The sequence below is a fragment of the Notolepis coatsorum genome (assembly GCF_963971535.1).
Source record: "Notolepis coatsorum genome assembly, chromosome: 14".
Lineage (NCBI taxonomy): Eukaryota > Metazoa > Chordata > Actinopteri > Aulopiformes > Paralepididae > Notolepis > Notolepis coatsorum.
Window position 1 is genome coordinate 115,327,472 of NC_140178.1, and position 19,648 is coordinate 115,347,119.

Consider the following 19,648-nt stretch of genomic DNA (forward strand, 5'->3'; position numbering starts at 1 on the left):
TGAAAGGTTAACATTCTCTAGTGTGGTAGTGAGAGGGTTACCCTTCTGTAGTGTGGTAGTGAAAGGTTAACCTGTAGTGTGGTAGTGAAAGGGTTAACCGTCTGTAGTGTGGTAGTGAAAGGTTAACCTGTAGTGTGGTAGTGAAAGGGTTAACCGTCTGTAGTGTGGTAGTGAAAGGTTAACATTCTGTAGTGTGGTAGTGAAAGAGTTAACCTTCTGTAGTGTGGTAGTGAAAGGTTAACATGTAGTGTGGTAGTGAAAGGGTTAACCGTCTGTAGTGTGGTAGTGAAAGGTTAACCTGTAGTGTGGTAGTGAAAGGGTTAACCGTCTGTAGTGTGGTAGTGAAAGGGCTGTAGTGTGGTAGTGAAAGGGTTAACCTTCTGTAGTGTGGTAGTGAAAGGGTTAACCTTCTGTAGTGTGGTAGTGAAAGGTTAACCGTCTGTAGTGTGGTAGTGAAAGGGCTGTAGTGTGGTAGTGAAAGGGTTAACCGTCTGTAGTGTGGTAGTGAAAGGGCTGTAGTGTGGTAGTGCAAGGGTTAACCTTCTGTAGTGTGACAGTGAAAGGGTTCAACTGCTTACCTGATTCTCTTGCCGTTGTCGACCACTTTGGTCTTATTGAGGATCCCTGCTTTCTCCAGCAGATGGCCCTACAGACAAACAGACAGGATAACAGACACGACACAACAAACAAATAAGACTTTATGTTAAAGCAGCTGAGGTGCCCTTTAGCACACTACAGTATTTACTGTGCTATGATGCATGCTAACACTTTAACACATTACAGTGTTTACTGTGCTATGATGCATGCTAACACTTTAGCACACTACAGTGTTTACTGTGCTATGATGCATGCTAACACTTTAGCACACTACAGTGTTTACTGTGCTATGATGCATGCTAACACTTTAGCACACTACAGTGTTTACTGTGCTATGATGCATGCTAACACTTTAGCACACTACAGTGTTTACTGTGCTATGATGCATGCTAACACTTTAACACACTACAGTGTTTACTGTGCTATGATGCATGCTAACACTTTAGCACACTACAGTGTTTACTGTCCTATGATGCATGCTAACACTTTAGCACACTACAGTGTTTACTATGCTATGATGCATGCTAACACTTTAGCACACTACAGTGTTTACTGTGCTATGATGCATGCTAACACTTTAGCACACTACAGTGTTTACTATGCTATGATGCATGCTAACACTTTAGCACACACTAGTGTTTACTGTGCTATGCTGCATGCTAACACTTTAGCACACACTAGTGTTTACTGTGCTATGATGCATGCTAACACTTTAACACACTACAGTGTTTACTGTGCTATGATGCATGCTAACACTTTAACACACTACAGTGTTTACTATGCTATGATGCATGCTAACACTTTAGCACACTACAGTGTTTACTGTGCTATGATGCATGCTAACACTTTAGCACACACTAGTGTTTACTGTGCTATGATGCATGCTAACACTTTAACACACTACAGTGTTTACTGTGCTATGATGCATGCTAACACTTTAACACACTACAGTGTTTACTGTGCTATGATGCATGCTAACACTTTAGCACACACTAGTGTTTACTGTGCTATGATGCATGCTAACACTTTAGCACACACTAGTGTTTACTATGCTATGATGCATGCTAACACTTTAGCACACACTAGTGTTTACTGTGCTATGATGCATGCTAACACTTTAGCACACACTAGTGTTTACTGTGCTATGATGCATGCTAACACTTTAACACACTACAGTGTTTACTGTGCTATGATGCATGCTAACACTTTAACACACTACAGTGTTTACTGTGCTATGATGCATGCTAACACTTTAGCACACTACAGTGTTTACTGTGCTATGATGCATGCTAACACTTTAGCACACTACAGTGTTTACTGTGCTATGATGCATGCTAACACTTTAGCACACTACAGTGTTTACTGTGCTATGATGCATGCTAACACTTTAGCACACACTAGTGTTTACTGTGCTATGATGCATGGGAGCATGTTTGTACTAGGGTGAAAGAAACAATCCCCACTACCAAAATGAAAGTTTACCCAAATCAAAAACCCTGGGTAGACAAATCCGTCCGTGAAGCTCTGAGAGAGCGCACCAAAGCATACAACGACGGCCTAGAGGCAGGCAACATGAATGACCACAAGGTGGCGCGATACAACGTAAGGAGGACAGTGTCAGAGGCCAAACGACGCTACAGGGATAAAATTGAACTCCAGTTTGAACAAGCTGACTCTAGAGCTATGTGGCAGGGGCTCAAAACGATGACAGACTACAAAGGCGCCTCCCTCAAACTGAACAGTGACATCTCCTTAGCAAATGACCTCAATACCTTCTATGCGAGGTTTGATGCTGGTAATAACAACACCAGCTCACAAGCCTCGGCAATGGGGGGGGGGGGTCGGCTGCTGATGGAGGCGCAGTGTTCAGGGTAACAGAGCATGAGGTGAGGCGGACCTTTAAAAAAGTGAATATCAGGAAGGCAGCAGGTCCAGACGGCATCCCCGGCCGCGTCCTAAAAGTCTGTGCCGACCAACTGGCCCCAGTATTCACTGACATATTTAACCTGTCCTTAGAACAGGCTGTCATCCCCACCTGCCTGAAGAAGTCCACTATTATCCCTGTACCCAAAAAATCCAAGCCTGCTTGCCTCAACGACTACCGCCCTGTAGCTCTCACCTCCATAGCCATGAAGTGCTTCGAGAAGCTAGTAAAGGGCTACATCTGCTCCTCCCTCCCCATCAACATGGACCCCCTGCAATTTGCATACCGCCCCAACAGGTCCACGGAGGACGCCATATCCCATGTGCTGCACACAGCAGCATCACACCTGGACAAGAGGCAGGGGAACTATGTGAGAATGCTATTCATCGACTACAGCTCGGCATTCAATACCATAGTCCCCTCCATACTCATAGCCAAGCTCAGGGACCTGGGCTTGGGCTATGACCTCTGCCAGTGGGTCTTGGACTTCCTGACTGGCAGACCCCAGGTGGTGAGAGCAGGCAACTGCACCTCCTCATCCATCACCCTCAACATAGGGGACCCCCAGGGCTGTGTTCTGAGTCCCCTCCTCTACTCCCTGTACACACACGACTGTGTGGCTCAGCGGAGTAGCAATACAATCGTCAAATTTGCTGACGACACAGTGGTGGTGGGCCTGATCTCTGCCAACGACGAGAGGGCCTACCTGGAAGAGGTCAAGGTCCTGGCGGGATGGTGCCAGGAAAACAGCCTCTCCCTGAACGTCAGCAAAACAAAGGAGATGATTGTGGACTTCAGGAGGTCGGGGGTCAAGGACTACAGCCCCCTCAGCATCGACGGGGCACCGGTTGAGAGAGTCAACAGCTTTAAGTACCTCGGAGCCTACATATCCGAGGACTTGACATGGACCACACACATTAACAGTGTTGTGAAGAAGGCACGACAACGCCTCTACTTCCTCAGGCGCCTAAGGAAGTTCCAAGTCAGCCAGAAGATCCTTAAGAACTTCTACTCATGTACAATAGAGAGCATCTTGACCGGCAACATCACCTCCTGGTTTGGGAATAGCACTGCACAAGACCAAAGCAGACTACAAAGAGTGACACGTGCAGCCGAACGCACAATTGGAGGGGGGCTCCCCACCCTCCAGAACATTTACTACAAGCGTTGCAAGGGCAAGGCTAAGAGAATCATTAAAGACTCCAGTCACCCGAACAACTGCCTCTTTGAACTGCTGCGGTCAGGCAAGCGATACAGGAGTCTCAAGGCGAGCACAGAAAGACTCAGAAGAAGCTTCTATCCCCAGGCCATCAGGCTGCTAAACGAACAATGAATGAACACTACACAACAACAACCACCAAACGCACATAGCACACACATCCACACGCACACACTCACTTTAAACAAACACACTGTAGCACCCACTCCACACACTTATAGCACACACCCACTTTAAACAAACACACTGTAGCACCCACTCCCCACACTTTATATTTATGGATGAAGGATTGCACTACAACTCGTACACCTTACTGTAAATTGTACCTAAAATTGTACCTCATCCCATTTCTGCTTTGCACTAGATAGTACTGTACATTAGTACACTGCATAGTATTGTGTATTGTATATTATATGGTAACTCAGAACATTGTACATATGTCTATACCGAACACTGTGACCTCATTTTCTTCTTCTAAATTCATGCTATATTATGTTATTATGTTATTTGATACTATCTTGTCTAGCACAGTCTCTGGAGCGTAACAGTAAGAAGCATTTTGTATGAAAGTATTCTGTACTTCTGTATGACAACTATTAAAGAACTTGAACTTGAACTTGAGCATGTCTATGTTCCCCGGCTCCTATGTTCCCCGATTGATTGATTGAGCGGTATATTAAAGTGGCTAATGCTAACGTTATCCCCTCCAGCGAGGTGCCCCCGTCAAGCGTTGCCTGAAGAGAACTGGTGGTTAGAGGCACCGTGCGTTGCTGCATGTTCGACTAGCAGGAGCATAGATATCTATAGAACACTAGATAGCTTAAGGCGGAGTCACCAGCGTCACTGAACCGCCGCCATCTTGCTCCAGTTAGCCTTGAGTGAGAGTGAGTGAGCTGCACAGACAAAAATACTCATAACTCGCTGAAATATTGACGGATATACAAACGGGTTGGTTTGCTATAAACATCAAAGATGTAGTTATGATACTGCATACTTATAAAAAAAATATTTTAAAGATGTTTTTTTTTTTACAAACCGCTTGAATCATAGCCACGTTAATAATGCTTGTAATAAACCAAACCGTTTGTAAATCCGTCAATATTTCAGCGAGTTATGAGTATTTTTGTCTGTGCAGCTCACTCACTCTCACTCAAGGCTAACTGGAGCAAGATGGCGGCGGTTCAGTGACGTCGCTCTCCATTGGCCGGCAGCGTGGGCAAGCTATCTAGTGTTCTATATATATCTATGAGCAGGAGGGCCTTCTCAGACCCACAGAGTAGCTTCAGTTAAGGTAGCCACCAGATTATCACGCGCGCCAACACAGCTCGTCGACCAGCAGCTTGTCAGCACCGGCAGTCAGCAGCTTGTCAGCACCGGCAGTCAGCAGCCTAGCACGGGAGTTCGTCTCGTCCAGCAGAGGTCGCCATCACCCAGCACGCGCCTCCAGCCCGCTACTGCCCCCCTGCCTACCACAGCTTGCTAGCTCCTGGGACGAGAGCGTTCGACGCCATCTTACCACCTGGACGAGCGGTGGTGAGGGCGAGGCCGCCATCTTGGCTAAGTACACTGGCACTTCGGTGACCAAGATCCTATTGTACATTACACAGTGTGTCGCGGCCTACGGGCGAAGATAATGGTTGCTAACCACAGTGCATAGGGGTACCCCATAAACATTTCATGCCGGCATTAGTTAGGACTTTTGTTTGGTAAAGTGGGCCCACCTTTTCATTTCATTTGAGTGTGATAACGTGTATGTTCATGCCTATTGATTTCCTGTCTAGTTAACCCTTTTTCTTCCTGGGGTACATTAATGCTGCCATAATATGTAAAGCCTTAGAGAAAGGTATTATTGTATACGGATTATTATTATATATATATATATATTATTATTATAATTATTAGTAATTAGGAATAATAATATTATATGCCATTTGACTCACTGCCAGTAATACTTGTCACTGCCCAGTATAAGTAACACTAAACGAACTAAGACGGGAATTGTGTGTGTGTGTGTGTCCATTACTGAGCCTAACCCTAACCCTTCCTATGCGGGTAATCTTATTATTTAACCCTTTCCCCTTTCAGTCATTCAAGGTCTCTAGTAGTCATTGAGGGAGGGTACTGCTTGCGGGGGGGAACAAACATTGTTATTCATCTATCAGTCACCAGGTGTGGGAGGGCTAACGGAGGTACTGGGGGAAGTGAGAGTGTGTTGGGAAAATACTGCTGACCGCCCTGGAGGGGCGAGGAAGACCAGAGTACCACTCCCAGGTTAGTGAATCCTGAGCCCCATCCACTCCTGCTGCCGGCCTCCAGTCTGACGCTCCAGGTCCAAAGACGAGGGTGCAGTCAGACTGAGTTCTGCGGCGTCCTGCTACCTTGTGACTGCCAGCAACCGTTCCCACAAAGCAGGGATAATCCACCCTGCTACACATGCTAACACTTTTACACACTAGTGTTTACTGTGCTATGATGCATGCTAACACTTTAGCACAATACAGTGTTTACTGTGCTACAATACATGCTAACACTTTAGCACAGTGCAGTGCTTACTGTCCTATGATGCATGCTAACACTTTAGCACAATACCGTGTTTACTGTGCTACAATACATGCTAACACTTTAACACAGTGCAGTGCTTACTGTCCTATGATGCATGCTAACACTTTAGCACAATACAGTGTTTACTGTGCTACAATACATGCTAACACTTTAACACAGTGCAGTGTTTACTGTGCTATAATACATGCTAACTACCGGTTTAGTGGTCGGTACATACAGTATATTGCAAAACATCCTATAGTCTCCACAGTGATGTATAGGAGCTGTTGAATCAGAGGGTTAAGTGTTACCAAATAATACCCTCTAACTAAGGAAGATGACACAATAACATGCTGTTGTACTGTACGTGTGCTGTATAATGACAATACAATTTGAATCTAATCTAATCTAGAAAGCTGCACCAATGAAACAGTTCCTGTCTCCTAAGTGGGCGGGACCTTTACACAGCGCCATCGTTAACCCTGTGAGATCACTGGACGAGTCAGTCAAACTAACTCGTTTCATCCTGGATCTGGAAAGAATACCTTAGCAGAGGGAGAGAGAGAGATAGATAAAGAGGATGAAAGGGGAGAGTGAAAGAAACGAGAGACAAAGGGGAGGGAAAGAGGAGAGCATGAAAGACGAGAGCAGAGAAAAAGAGAGAGAGAAAGCATGAGGTGACTAGGCAGGGTGTGTAGTGTGCTTGTGTGTATAGGAGGGAGGGGGCAGGACTGTAGGGCTTTGAAATACGACTCTGCTGGCAATTTGGGAGTGGTGTGTGTGTGTGTGTGTGTGTGTGTGTGTGTGTGTGTGTGTGTGTGTGTGTGTGTGTGTGTGTGTGTGTGTGTGTGTGTGTGTGTGTGTGTGTGTGTGTGTGTGTGTGTGCGTGCGTGTAGATAGTAGATACTATTACAGGTCAGAGAATGAATACGCTGGTGTGTGTTGAGACTTTCCCCATGAACTCACAGTGTAACTGTAGATAGACCTACAGCAAGCTAACTACTATTCAATACACTGATATATACAGCAAGCTAATTACTATTCAATACACTGTGATATATACAGCAAGCTAACTACTATTCAATACACTGTGATATATACAGCAAGCTAACTACTATTCAATACACTGTGATATCTACAGCAAGCTAACTACTATTCAATACACTGTGATATATACAGCAAGCTAACTACTATTCAATACACTGTGATATATACAGCAAGCTAACTACTATTCAATACACTGTGATATCTACAGCAAGCTAACTACTATTCAATACACTGTGATATATACAGCAAGCTAACTACTATTCAATACACTGTGATATCTACAGGAAGCTAACTACTATTCAATACACTGTGATAGCTACATCAGGTAGAGAGATGTGAGGTAGAGATGTGAGGTGGAGAGACGTCAGGTAGAGAGATGTGAGGTAGAGATGTGAGGTGGAGAGACGTCAGGTAGAGAGATGTGAGGTAGAGATGTGAGGTGGAGACATGAGCACACAGCTCCAGTATGAACCTTTGGAATGGACCCTGTGATGTCCCAGTTCTGACATAGATGACCAATAGGGAGATGTAGTCTGACGTCACTTTAGTTTCCCGCACGGTCCACCCGTATAGGGAGGTGTAGTCTGACGTCACTTTAGTTTCCCCGCGCGGTCCACCTCTATAGGGAGGTGTAGTCTGACGTCACTTTAGTTCCCTGCGCGGTCCACCTCTATAGGGAGGTGTAGTCTGACGTCACTTTAGTTTCCTGCGCGGTCCACCTCTATAGGGAGGTGTAGTCTGACGTCACTTTAGTTCCCCGCGCGGTCCACCTCTATAGGGAGGTGTAGTCTGACGTCACTTTAGTTCCCTGCGCGGTCCACCTCTAAAGGGAGGTGTAGTCTGACGTCACTTTAGTTTCCCGCACGGTCCACCTCTATAGGGAGGTGTAGTCTGACGTCACTTTAGTTTCCCGCACGGTCCACCTCTATAGGGAGGTGTAGTCTGACGTCACTTTAGTTCCCTGCGCGGTCCACCTCTATAGGGAGGTGTAGTCTGACGTCACTTTAGTAAGTAAGTAAGTAAGTAAGTAAGTAAGTAAGTAAGTAAGTAAGTAAGTATTTATAAAGCACCTTTCATACATGTCATGTAGCTCAAAGTGCTGTACACAAATATAGGCATATATAACGATAAAAGCAATAAAGTCACAGTGATCAGTTAAGATCAATGTTTAAAAAAAAAATAATAATAATAATAATAATAATAATAATAATAATAATAATAATAATAATAATAATAATAATAATAATAATAATAATAATAATAATAATAATAATAATAATAATAATAATAATAACGTAAAAATGAAAATAACGTAAAAATGAAAACAGTCATTTGCTTACCAGTTTGGGAGAACAGGTCCGCACAAACATGTCCGCTCAGTAGCAACCGGAAGTGCACTAAACCAATGCACTTGTACGGTAGGTAGCAATGTTTAGCTCTTATAACGCTAGTGTAGTTATGTTTTTATCAGTGGTCAGAGTTGGGTCCACAGGACTTTTCCAAGTCCCATGGATCCATCAGTGGCCGTGTATTGTGTGCGTATGTACCCGTTCCCTCATGTGGTCAGTGGCCAGAGTTGGGTCCACAGGACTTATCCAAGCCCCATGGAACCATCAGTGGCCACGTATTGTGTGCGTATGTACCCGTTCCCTCATCTAGAGAGTTGGGTCCACAAGACTTTTCCAAGCCTTACGGATCCATCAGTGGTCGTGTATTGTGTGCGTATGTACCCGTTCCTTCATCTAAAAAGTTGGGTCCACAAGGCTTATCCTAGCCTCATGGATCCATCAGGTTTTTCCAAGCCATAACTATTTGTAAGCTAGACTGTATAGGTACGTTTTTAATTTTCCTTTAAAAATGTGTATGGAGCTGGCGTTTCTGATGTGTGTTGGTAGTGTGTTCCATAGTTTTGGGGCATAGTTGGCAAATGCCATACTTCCTATCCTCTTTTGGTTTCTGGGCGTGTCTAGTAAACCTGTAGTGGATGACCGTAGCGTTCTTGAGGGCAGATAACTAACTAGGGAATTTGCTATGTATTTTGGGCCTTGCTCATTAAGAGCTTTATATGTTAGGAAAAGGACCTTAAAATCAATTCTATGAGTTATTGGAAGCCAGTGCAGAGTGGCTAGGACTGGAGTGATATGTTCTCTTCTCCTTGTATGAGTTAGTAATCGAGCTGCAGAGTTTTGGATAAGCTGAAGCTTCCCAATGGTTGCTTTGGGAAGACCAGTGAACAGTGCATTACAATAGTCAAGCCGACTTGATACAAAAGCATGAATAAGTTCCCCGCGCGGTCCACCCGTATAGGAAGGTGTAGTCTGACGTCACTTTAGTTTCCCGCGTGGTCCACCTCTATAGGGAGGTGTAGTCTGACGTCACTTTAGTTCCCCGCGCGGTCCACCTCTATAGGGAGGTGTAGTCTGACGTCACTTTAGTTTCCCGCGTGGTCCACCTCTATAGGGAGGTGTAGTCTGACGTCACTTTAGTTTCCTGCGCGGTCCACCTCTATAGGGAGGTGTAGTCTGACGTCACTTTAGTTTCGTGCGCGGTCCACCTCTATAGGGAGGTGTAGTCTGACGTCACTTTAGTTCCCTGCGCGGTCCACCTCTATAGGGAGGTGTAGTCTGACGTCACTTTAGTTTCCCGCGCGGTCCACCTCTATAGGGAGGTGTAGTCTGACGTCACTTTAGTTTCCCGCGCGGTCCACCTCTATAGGGAGATGTAGTCTGACGTCACTTTAGTTTCCCGCGCGGTCCACCTCTATAGGGAGGTGTAGTCTGACGTCACTTTAGTTCCCTGCGCGGTCCACCTCTATAGGGAGGTGTAGTCTGACGTCACTTTAGTTCCCCGCGCGGTCCACCCGTATAGGGAGGTGTAGTCTGACGTCACTTTAGTTCCCCGCGCGGTCCACCCGTATAGGGAGGTGTAGTCTGACGTCACTTTAGTTCCCCGCGCGGTCCACCTCTATAGGGAGATGTAGTCTGACGTCACTTTAGTTCCCCGCGCGGTCCACCCGTATAGGGAGGTGTAGTCTGACGTCACTTTAGTTCCCCGCGCGGTCCACCTCTATAGGGAGGTGTAGTCTGACGTCACTTTAGTTCCCTGCGCGGTCCACCTCTATAGGGAGGTGTAGTCTGACGTCACTTTAGTTCCCCGCGCGGTCCACCCGTATAGGGAGGTGTAGTCTGACGTCACTTTAGTTCCCTGCGCGGTCCACTTGTATAGGGAGGTGCAGGGCTCTACGCTAACCTTTCCCAAGGAGCACATGTGCTCCTAAATGAAAAAATTTAGGAGCACACAAACAAATTTAGGAGCCCCCAAATTTAGGAGCACAGTGAAAATATTTCAAGCAACAGAGTTTATTTAATTTTTTTTAAATAAATGTATATTTGTACTGTGCGTGCATGTGTGTAAATTAGCTCTTGCTACAACCCTGCATGTTTACATTTTGTATTTTGTACTTGATGTTCATTAACATGTGCTGTCCCTATCAAATAAACTATCAAATCAAACTACTGCTACAAAAGTAACAGTCACTTAACTTTAGCTTTTGCCCCTTTTATGCATACCTATGCCTATGTTTTGGCTAGTGTTGCTCTTCTAGAAAAATAATCCTTTCAGGGTTGCCTATTGAAATACTGTACACCAGCAGTACAGAAACATTGTTTATGAGTTTGCGTGTCAGGTAGACCATTGATTGACAGTCGAGTCTGCCAATTACATCACATCGTTTGCACTCCGGCCGTCCGAAGCTGCAGCTGGACCCTATTGCCCATCTCTGCTGTTGATAACGCTAGCCAAGTTATTATACACACAGATACACAGTGGGCCAGTGACTTTGGTGTAGGGGTGTAACAATGCATCGATCCTAAGGGGAAAATTCAACTGCATCGATTTGAAAATGTTAGAATCGATTATCACAATTTTAATGTGTACACGTTATGTTATTGTCATGTCCGTTACAGCCAACACAACGACATAATACGCTACTGCATCAACGTTATGATTAACAAAGCAAGGCATTCGTTTTGTTGCATTACCGTTATATTACTATTGCTATCGATAAATCTAGGTGTTCTAAAATCTATTGCTATTGGTAAGACTATATAATAAGTTAGTGTCTCGGAAAAAAGCAGAGCCCTGATCGCAATGGCGGAGTTTCAGGACGTAAACAAGCAAAATGGGAGCTTCCGATTGGTCATTTGCTTTATTTCCCATGAAACCAGTCACGTCACTCTACTGTGATTGGACCGTTGGCTTGAGTGCAATGTGGGACTTGTAGTTTTTTAACGATTCTCAGCGAGAAAAAAAAAAAAAAAAAAAGGACGACTGAGACTGTAATCTGCACTCGCACACCGTGCGCGTAATTGATTTTTCAGGTTCGCACACACATATTTTTAGGGGCATATGCGAGCAATATGGTCGCACTGTAGAGCCCTGGGGAGGTGTAGTCTGACGTCACTTTAGTTTCCTGCGCGGTCCACCCGTATAGGGATTTATCATTTGGGGAAATGTATTATCGGCTATTGTAATGATTCTGCCTCATGAACATTGGCAAGCTTTCCATTTTTGCACAAAATGAGTTCCCTTCTATCACTAACATTATTGTTTAAGCATTTTTGGTTGAAATAAAGTTAGTTATAAGGTTTTAAATTTGTTGTTAAAAAAGACACTACACTGGCGGCTAAGTGGCGCAGTGGGCAAGGCGCTCGCCACTAACGCAGGAGATGCTGGGTTCGAGCCCAGCTCTCGCCGTTGCTTCCGGCTTGGCTGGTCGTTCATACTAATACAATTGGCAGTGTTAGGGGGTGGGAAAACCGGTGGGTGGGGATCAAATAGATTGCTATCAGCTCTATCTTTAATCTTTCAAAATGTTCAGTTGCTATCGCTATTAGCTCTTATCTTTAATTTTTCAAAATGTACAGTTGCTATTGCATGCACTCATCTGTGTTCCACTACACACATGAGTGCATGCTTACCAACTGTCCGTCTGCAACACTACTATCACCAACATCTAAGAAGGGAGATCCCCCCTTGAATGGCCCTTCTAAGGTTTCTCTCCTCCACACTGCCTGTGGAGCTTTTTTCCCTATTGTTAGGTTTTAGTGAGTTTTTCCTTACCTTCGCGTGGGGTATGTCTGGGAGTGCTTGCATTCTTTCATTTATTTGCATCCATCTAAAAATGTTTGCACCTTATGTTGTTCTGTTCTTGACTTATTGTTATGTTTTCTTCTTGACTTGTTTAAAGAAGATCTGTACGGCCCATGGGGACATTAACGTGTGTTGTCGGGCCCTATAAATAAATTTGATTTGATTTGATTTGTGGACAGCAACTCCTACAGGTCGGTTGGTGCGCCTGTACAGCAGAATCAGGAAGCAACGGGGGCAGCGTGAGCCTCCCACACGTTACTCCTTGCCGCTGAGAGATCGCGCTGTTCAGGTGAAAAGATGCGACGGCTGCTTCCTCGTGTACCGGAGGGGACACGTGATGCAAGGCTTCGTCCACATTGCAGCCGACCAGTGGGAGGCATGGTCTAACAACGTTCGAGACAGGGGAGGGGAGAATTGTATTATACGAAAATTGGGATGGGAGAAAAATAGAGAATGGGGAGAAAAAGTAGATAAAAACTAAAACAAAAAATAACTACACTTAACAGTAGTTCAGTGCTGTCGCCTAATACAGCCAGGAGTCTACGCAGCGCCAACGTGAGTGTAGTTCCTCAGTGAACGAAAACATAAACCTTGTTATTTTGCTACTTTTACGATTAATTGTGAATTTTATCATGTTGAGCTATAGCTTGTGGATGAATACACACAGAAAGGTACACCATGCCAATGTTCATGCTTTATTTGTTTTAAACGAGACGATTTAGAAATGGGTCCATTTGGAAATACATGACAATTTCAAGGAGGGTGGACCGCGCGGGAAACACCAATGACGTAACCACTACACCTCCCTATAGACCAGGAAGTAACCACTACACCTCCCTATAGCAGGCTGCTACCACCCACAGCCACCCACCAACCAACCAAATCAGCCCATGGGCTGTGAGAACATACATGCTGGCGTGATGCTGCACTCCGATTGGACAGATTCCTCCTCAAGCTGAACCCATCAGGCTAGGCCAGGAAGACAGATGGATGGATGGATGGATGGATGGATGGATGGATGGATGGATGGATGGATGGATGGATGGATGGATGGATGGATGGATGGAGGGAGGGAGAAAGGGAGGGAGGGAGGGAGGGAGGGGGGGGGGTGCAGTAGAAAGTGTTCATGTAGTAACTGGTGAATATGGTTTATAATTGGCGGAGTGAGTGAGTGAAAAGTACTGTAAGAACATAATGAATGAATGAATGAACAGACAGCATTATGATTATGTAACATGAGGTAAATAAATGATTAGATACATGAATAACTAGTAATACCAATATGGATAAAAGCAGCTATATGTACATAATCCCTAAATGATCAGTGAATAAATAAAACCATGACTTGACTGACAGGTCAGTACTCACATGGTGGCTGGTCTCAGGTGAGGTCCCTGAGCTGGAGGCGTCACTGTAGTCCGAGACATGTCTCCTGTGAGCCGGGAAGAACTTCTACACAGAGGAGACGAGACAAGACAAGACGAGACAAGACACAGGGATTAAAGCTTTTTCAGGCCAAGTCTATTCTTATTTTAACCTCCACTGTATTTTTTTTTAATAGCGTTAGTGTTTTAAGGGAGCCTACTTGTAGAGCCTACTGTCCTGACTGTGACTATAGACCCTACTGTTGTGGTTGTTGTGCCAGGCAGGGAGGCTGTGTGCTGGAGAGTGTGAATGCAAGTCTTTTTGTATTTAATTTTTTTATTATTTTTTAAACAAACACATATACAAACATGACATTGACAACATAAAATTAGATATACAAGCATTAATTAACAGTGCACATCAATGAATTCACCATTTAGCTAAATGTCTTATACAAGATATACACCTAACACCTGCTATCTAATACCCTACATACATATGCTCCTGCTCGCTACCCCCCCCCCCCCCCCCCCCCCGGACCCCACATTGGATAATCCATCCATTATCATTCGCTCCTAACCAGGCACTACCATTATATGCTAGCTTTTATTCTCTCCACCACTTCTAACCACATTGTCATTTTGGATTCATTGAGACCCAAAATTCTTGCTGTAGATATTTCTAGATAAATCACATCGAGATATGTAAGAATCCACCTTCCGGCACATTTTTTCCGGTTGAAACCATCGTGATGCTATCAGCTTTTTAGCCACCGTGATACCAGATAAAACCAATCTCTTTAGCTGTATAGGTACTGCATGCTCAAAAACATCGTTCAGCAGTAAGTAATACAGAAGGGTGTACAGGTATATTCAGAGTTAAGAGATTTGATAATTGCTGGGTAACTTCTTTCCAGAATATCTTAACTGGTGGGCAGTACATGTGCATAAATGTCCCCTCGTCCCCATTTGTGCATAAGGAGCATTTGGAGTCTTGTTTAAGACCCATTCTGTTCAGTCTTATAGGAGTCAAGTATGTCCTATGAATATAGTTAAGGTTGATTTGTTGATGGTCCGGGTTCCTTGATGCAAGTCGAACATTTGCCCAGGCTTCTTGCCAATCAAAATCTATTTCCAGGTCTGGTATATCCCTCCTCCAGACTGATTCTAAGTGGAGGGTTTCGTACGAGGACGTTAGTAATTGATGATAAAAATCTGATACAAAACCTCTCGATGTCTCTCTTTCATAGAAGAATTTGTGGTATCTGTGGTGTACAATTGGTATCCTTAATGGAACACGTGAGCCTTCAAACATAACAATAACTGTGCGTAAAAATAATATGTGGAACCGGTGAGATACATTTTTTTTTTATTTCCTCATAACTACAAAAGCCCTGTTTGTTGAAAACATCTCCTAATGTGTGTATGCCCTGCTCTTCCCATCTAGGGAATCTTATAGGTCGTTTTCCAATCAGGAGTGCATTGTTATTGAATAAGGGAGTTTGATTATGCCATTTATGTGAGTCAGAATATTTTTTTTTAGTTTCACGCCATATCCGGATCGCATGAGTAATAATGAGGCCAAATTTTTGTTCGCATTGCTTAATTGATAATTTGGTGTATACTATGTCCTGCAGTCTATGTGGTGCTACTATATTTACTTCTAAATTCCTCCAGGATACTGATGCTTGGGGATCAAACCAGGTTGTCAGTGGTCTTAAAGTGTACGCCTTAAAATAGTGGAAAAAATCTGGAAATGACATACCTCCGTCGGCTTTGTTTCTCTGTGCGGTGGATCTTTTTATACGTGGTGGTTTGTTATTCCAAATAAATGTGTATGCGGAAGAGTGTAATTTGTTCCAGTAACCATCTGGAGGGGTAACGGTAGCATTGAGCTGATGAAGTTGATTCTAGGTAGGACGTCCATCTTAACTATTGATACCCGTGCCTGTAATGAGTTTTTAAGTTTCAACCACCTGTCAAAGTCGTATTTGATTTTATTTTGGATTTTTATGTAATTGTGCTTCACCGTTTGGCTTATGGTAGGGAATACTTCCACTCCTAACCATCTAAAGTGTTTAACCATCGGTATCTCTTCTGGGAGGGTTATATTTTTTTTTGCAGGGGCGTTAAGTGGAAGGAAAGCCGATTTCGACCAGTTTATCTTAAATCCCGATAAATCGCCAAAGTCCTTTATTAACTTGAGAAGATGAGGCATTGCGGTGTTGGGGTTTTGCATAAACAGTATTACGTCGTCCGCATATAAACTAATTTTATGTTGTGTGCCCTTGATTACGATTGGTTCTATGGATTGGGATTGTCTTATATATTGTGCTAAAGGTTCTAATGATAAATCGAAAAGTCCGGGACTAAGAGGGCAACCCTGTCTAGAAGAGCGTGATACCGGAAAGATTTCGGAGGTGATTATACCTGTTGTAATCATGGCCGATGGGTCTTTGTATAATACTTTAATCATATCAATGAATCCTTTTCCTAACCCCATCCTTTCTAATACTGCCCATAGATACGACCATTCCAACCTGTCAAAAGCTTTCATTGCATCCAGGGATAGCATCGCCTTAGGTGTGGTGTCGTCCTTGTTGGCATCTAGTACGTGTAGTAATCGTCTTATGTTATCAGTGATCAAGCGGCCTCTTATGAAGCCAGTTTGATACGGATGAACTAAAGATGTCATATGCTTTTGAAGTCTGATGGCTAATACCTTAGAGTACAGTTTGATGTCGGTTCCGAGGAGGCTTAAGGGTCTATAACTACCGCACTCGGTGGGGTCTTTGTCTTTTTTAAGGAGGACTGTTATGAGTGCAATATTGTCGTTCTTATGAAAGTTCCCCTCCTTGACTGAGTATAAGATCATATTAAGTAATAGGGGTCCAATTATGTCCCAACATGAGAGGTACATTTCTGGTGGGATACCGTCTCTTCCAGGGGCCTTACCACTTTGCATTTCGGATATGGCCTTCCTGAGTTTCTCTAGTGTGATCGGTGTTTCTAACTGTTTAGCGTCATCCTCTGAAAGTTTAGGGAGGTTAAATTGATTAAGATATGTGTCCATTTTGTTTTGATAAATCGAAAAGTCCGGGACTAAGAGGGCAACCCTGTCTAGAAGAGCGTGATACCGGAAAGATTTCGGAGGTGATTATACCTGTTGTAATCATGGCCGATGGGTCTTTGTATAATACTTTAATCATATCAATGAATCCTTTTCCTAACCCCATCCTTTCTAATACTGCCCATAGATACGACCATTCCAACCTGTCAAAAGCTTTCATTGCATCCAGGGATAGCATCGCCTTAGGTGTGGTGTCGTCCTTGTTGGCATCTAGTACGTGTAGTAATCGTCTTATGTTATCAGTGATCAAGCGGCCTCTTATGAAGCCAGTTTGATACGGATGAACTAAAGATGTCATATGCTTTTGAAGTCTGATGGCTAATACCTTAAGAGTACAGTTTGATGTCGGTTCCGAGGAGGCTTAAGGGTCTATAACTACCGCACTCGGTGGGGTCTTTGTCTTTTTTAAGGAGGACTGTTATGAGTGCAATATTGTCGTTCTTATGAAAGTTCCCCTCCTTGACTGAGTATAAGATCATATTAAGTAATAGGGGTCCAATTATGTCCCAACATGAGAGGTACATTTCTGGTGGGATACCGTCTCTTCCAGGGGCCTTACCACTTTGCATTTCGGATATGGCCTTCCTGAGTTCCTCTAGTGTGATCGGTGTTTCTAACTGTTTAGCGTCATCCTCTGAAAGTTTAGGGAGGTTAAATTGATTAAGATATGTGTCCATTTTGTTTTGATAAATCGAAAAGTCCGGGACTAAGAGGGCAACCCTGTCTAGAAGAGCGTGATACCGGAAAGATTTCGGAGGTGATTATACCTGTTGTAATCATGGCCGATGGGTCTTTGTATAATACTTTAATCATATCAATGAATCCTTTTCCTAACCCCATCCTTTCTAATACTGCCCATAGATACGACCATTCCAACCTGTCAAAAGCTTTCATTGCATCCAATGATAGCATCGCCTTAGGTGTGGTGTCGTCCTTGTTGGCATCTAGTACGTGTAGTAATCGTCTTATGTTATCAGTGATCAAGCGGCCTCTTATGAAGCCAGTTAAGGAGGACTGTTATGAGTGCAATATTGTCGTTCTTATGAAAGTTCCCCTCCTTGACTGAGTATAAGATCATATTAAAGGGGAACTATCTTATAAATGGCCTTTTTGAGTGTTTAGCATTGTTTCCTAGCTATGTGAACTTATATTAATATGATCTATGTCTCAAAATTCTCATATTGGCGCATTCTTCCAATTCTCCTCTCACAATATTCACCCTCACTGAACTGAGTCATTTGAAAATGTGCGCGATTTGTCATGTCAGAGAGACACCGCTGCATGTTAATGTTCAGGCGAACCAGAACCATTACCATTGTGGCTGCACCCCAGGCCACATCAGCTCAAAACGGCTTAAGATCTTGAGGTAGAAAAATGCTGTTTTTGAGGACTTGATTAGAAATACAAAACAATGAATAAAAAAAAATATATATTACAGAGGTGTTCCATAGACTCACAGGAATTGTGTAAAAGTGCCCAAATAGTGAAAGAAATAGTAAAATAGTTCCCCTTTAAGTAATAGGGGTCCAATTATGTCCCAACATGAGAGGTACATTTCTGGTGGGATACCGTCTCTTCCAGGGGCCTTACCACTTTGCATTTCGGATATGGCCTTCCTGAGTTCCTCTAGTGTGATCGGTGTTTCTAACTGTTTAGCGTCATCCTCTGAAAGTTTAGGGAGGTTAATTTGATTAAGATATGTGTCCATTTTGTTTTGATCGAAGGTCGTTTCTGATTTATGCAAGTTGGAGTAGAACTCCTTGAATGTCGCGTTTATTTTTTCAGGTTCTGTAACAAGTCCTTGTTGTGCTTTAATGGTAGTTATATCTGCAAATTTTGCGTTAACTCTTAATCGCATAGCCAATAGGTGACTTGGTTTAGATCCTTGAGAGTACTGCTGTTGTCTTGTGCTACGTATTTGTATTTCAGATTGTTGTTTATATATGGCGTTAATCTCTCTTTTTAGTACATTAACTTGATTTTCCAGTCGAACCGAGTCATTGTATTGTAAAGAAGTAAATAACGTAGAGTAAAGCGTTTCCAGTTCAGCCAGTTTTGAGCATCGATTCTTGCGTATTTTGGATGAAAAGCTATCGGTGAAATCCTTGATCATACCCTTTACCGACATCCATAACATTCTGGGGTCCTGTACCGAGTTCGCATTCTCCAGTAAGAATACTGAGAGAGCTTCTTTGAATTGTGTAATGAATTCCTTGTTATTAAGCAGCATCGAGTTAAATCGCCATCTTGGGGCTCGGGATGATAGTATACCAAATGATCCTTTTAGGAGTAAATAACAGTGATCTGATAATGCATTGGGTATCATTTCCACATCATAGTTATCAAATAGTGTCGGGGATGCAAAAACGTAATCTATTCTGGATAATGTGTTATGTCTCGCAGATCGACAAGAGTACTTCCGGGTCGTGGGGTTGAGTGATCGCCATAGGTCATTTACACCTGTATTCTTCGACCAATCCTTAATGCATTAGATGAATTTTTTTGTTCGTTGGAAAAGGAAGGATAAGATTTATCCATCCCTGGATCCCAAATGGCATTAAAATCCGCACCAATTATAAATGAGTATTCGGGAAGGTCTAACATTGATCTGGTAAGTGTAGTGAAGAAATTTGCTTCGAACTAATTTGGGGCGTATACCGCAACCAACGCTATTT

The 19,648-nt window shown here is 43.5% G+C and overlaps 1 protein-coding gene across 1 annotated transcript in view; it reads right to left on the reverse strand.

The window, feature by feature from the left end:
- The window catches only part of LOC311240729 (rho GTPase-activating protein 27-like), a 218,618-nt gene that overhangs the window by 42,681 nt on the left and 156,289 nt on the right, over positions 1 to 19,648 (reverse strand). The window contains exons 11-12 of the mRNA XM_084329302.1: positions 13,848 to 13,931; positions 579 to 646 (exon numbers count right to left, since the gene is read on the reverse strand). Of these exons, the coding sequence (XP_084185428.1) occupies positions 579 to 646; positions 13,848 to 13,931 (152 nt within the window). The remainder of the gene's footprint in view (positions 1 to 578; positions 647 to 13,847; positions 13,932 to 19,648) is intronic.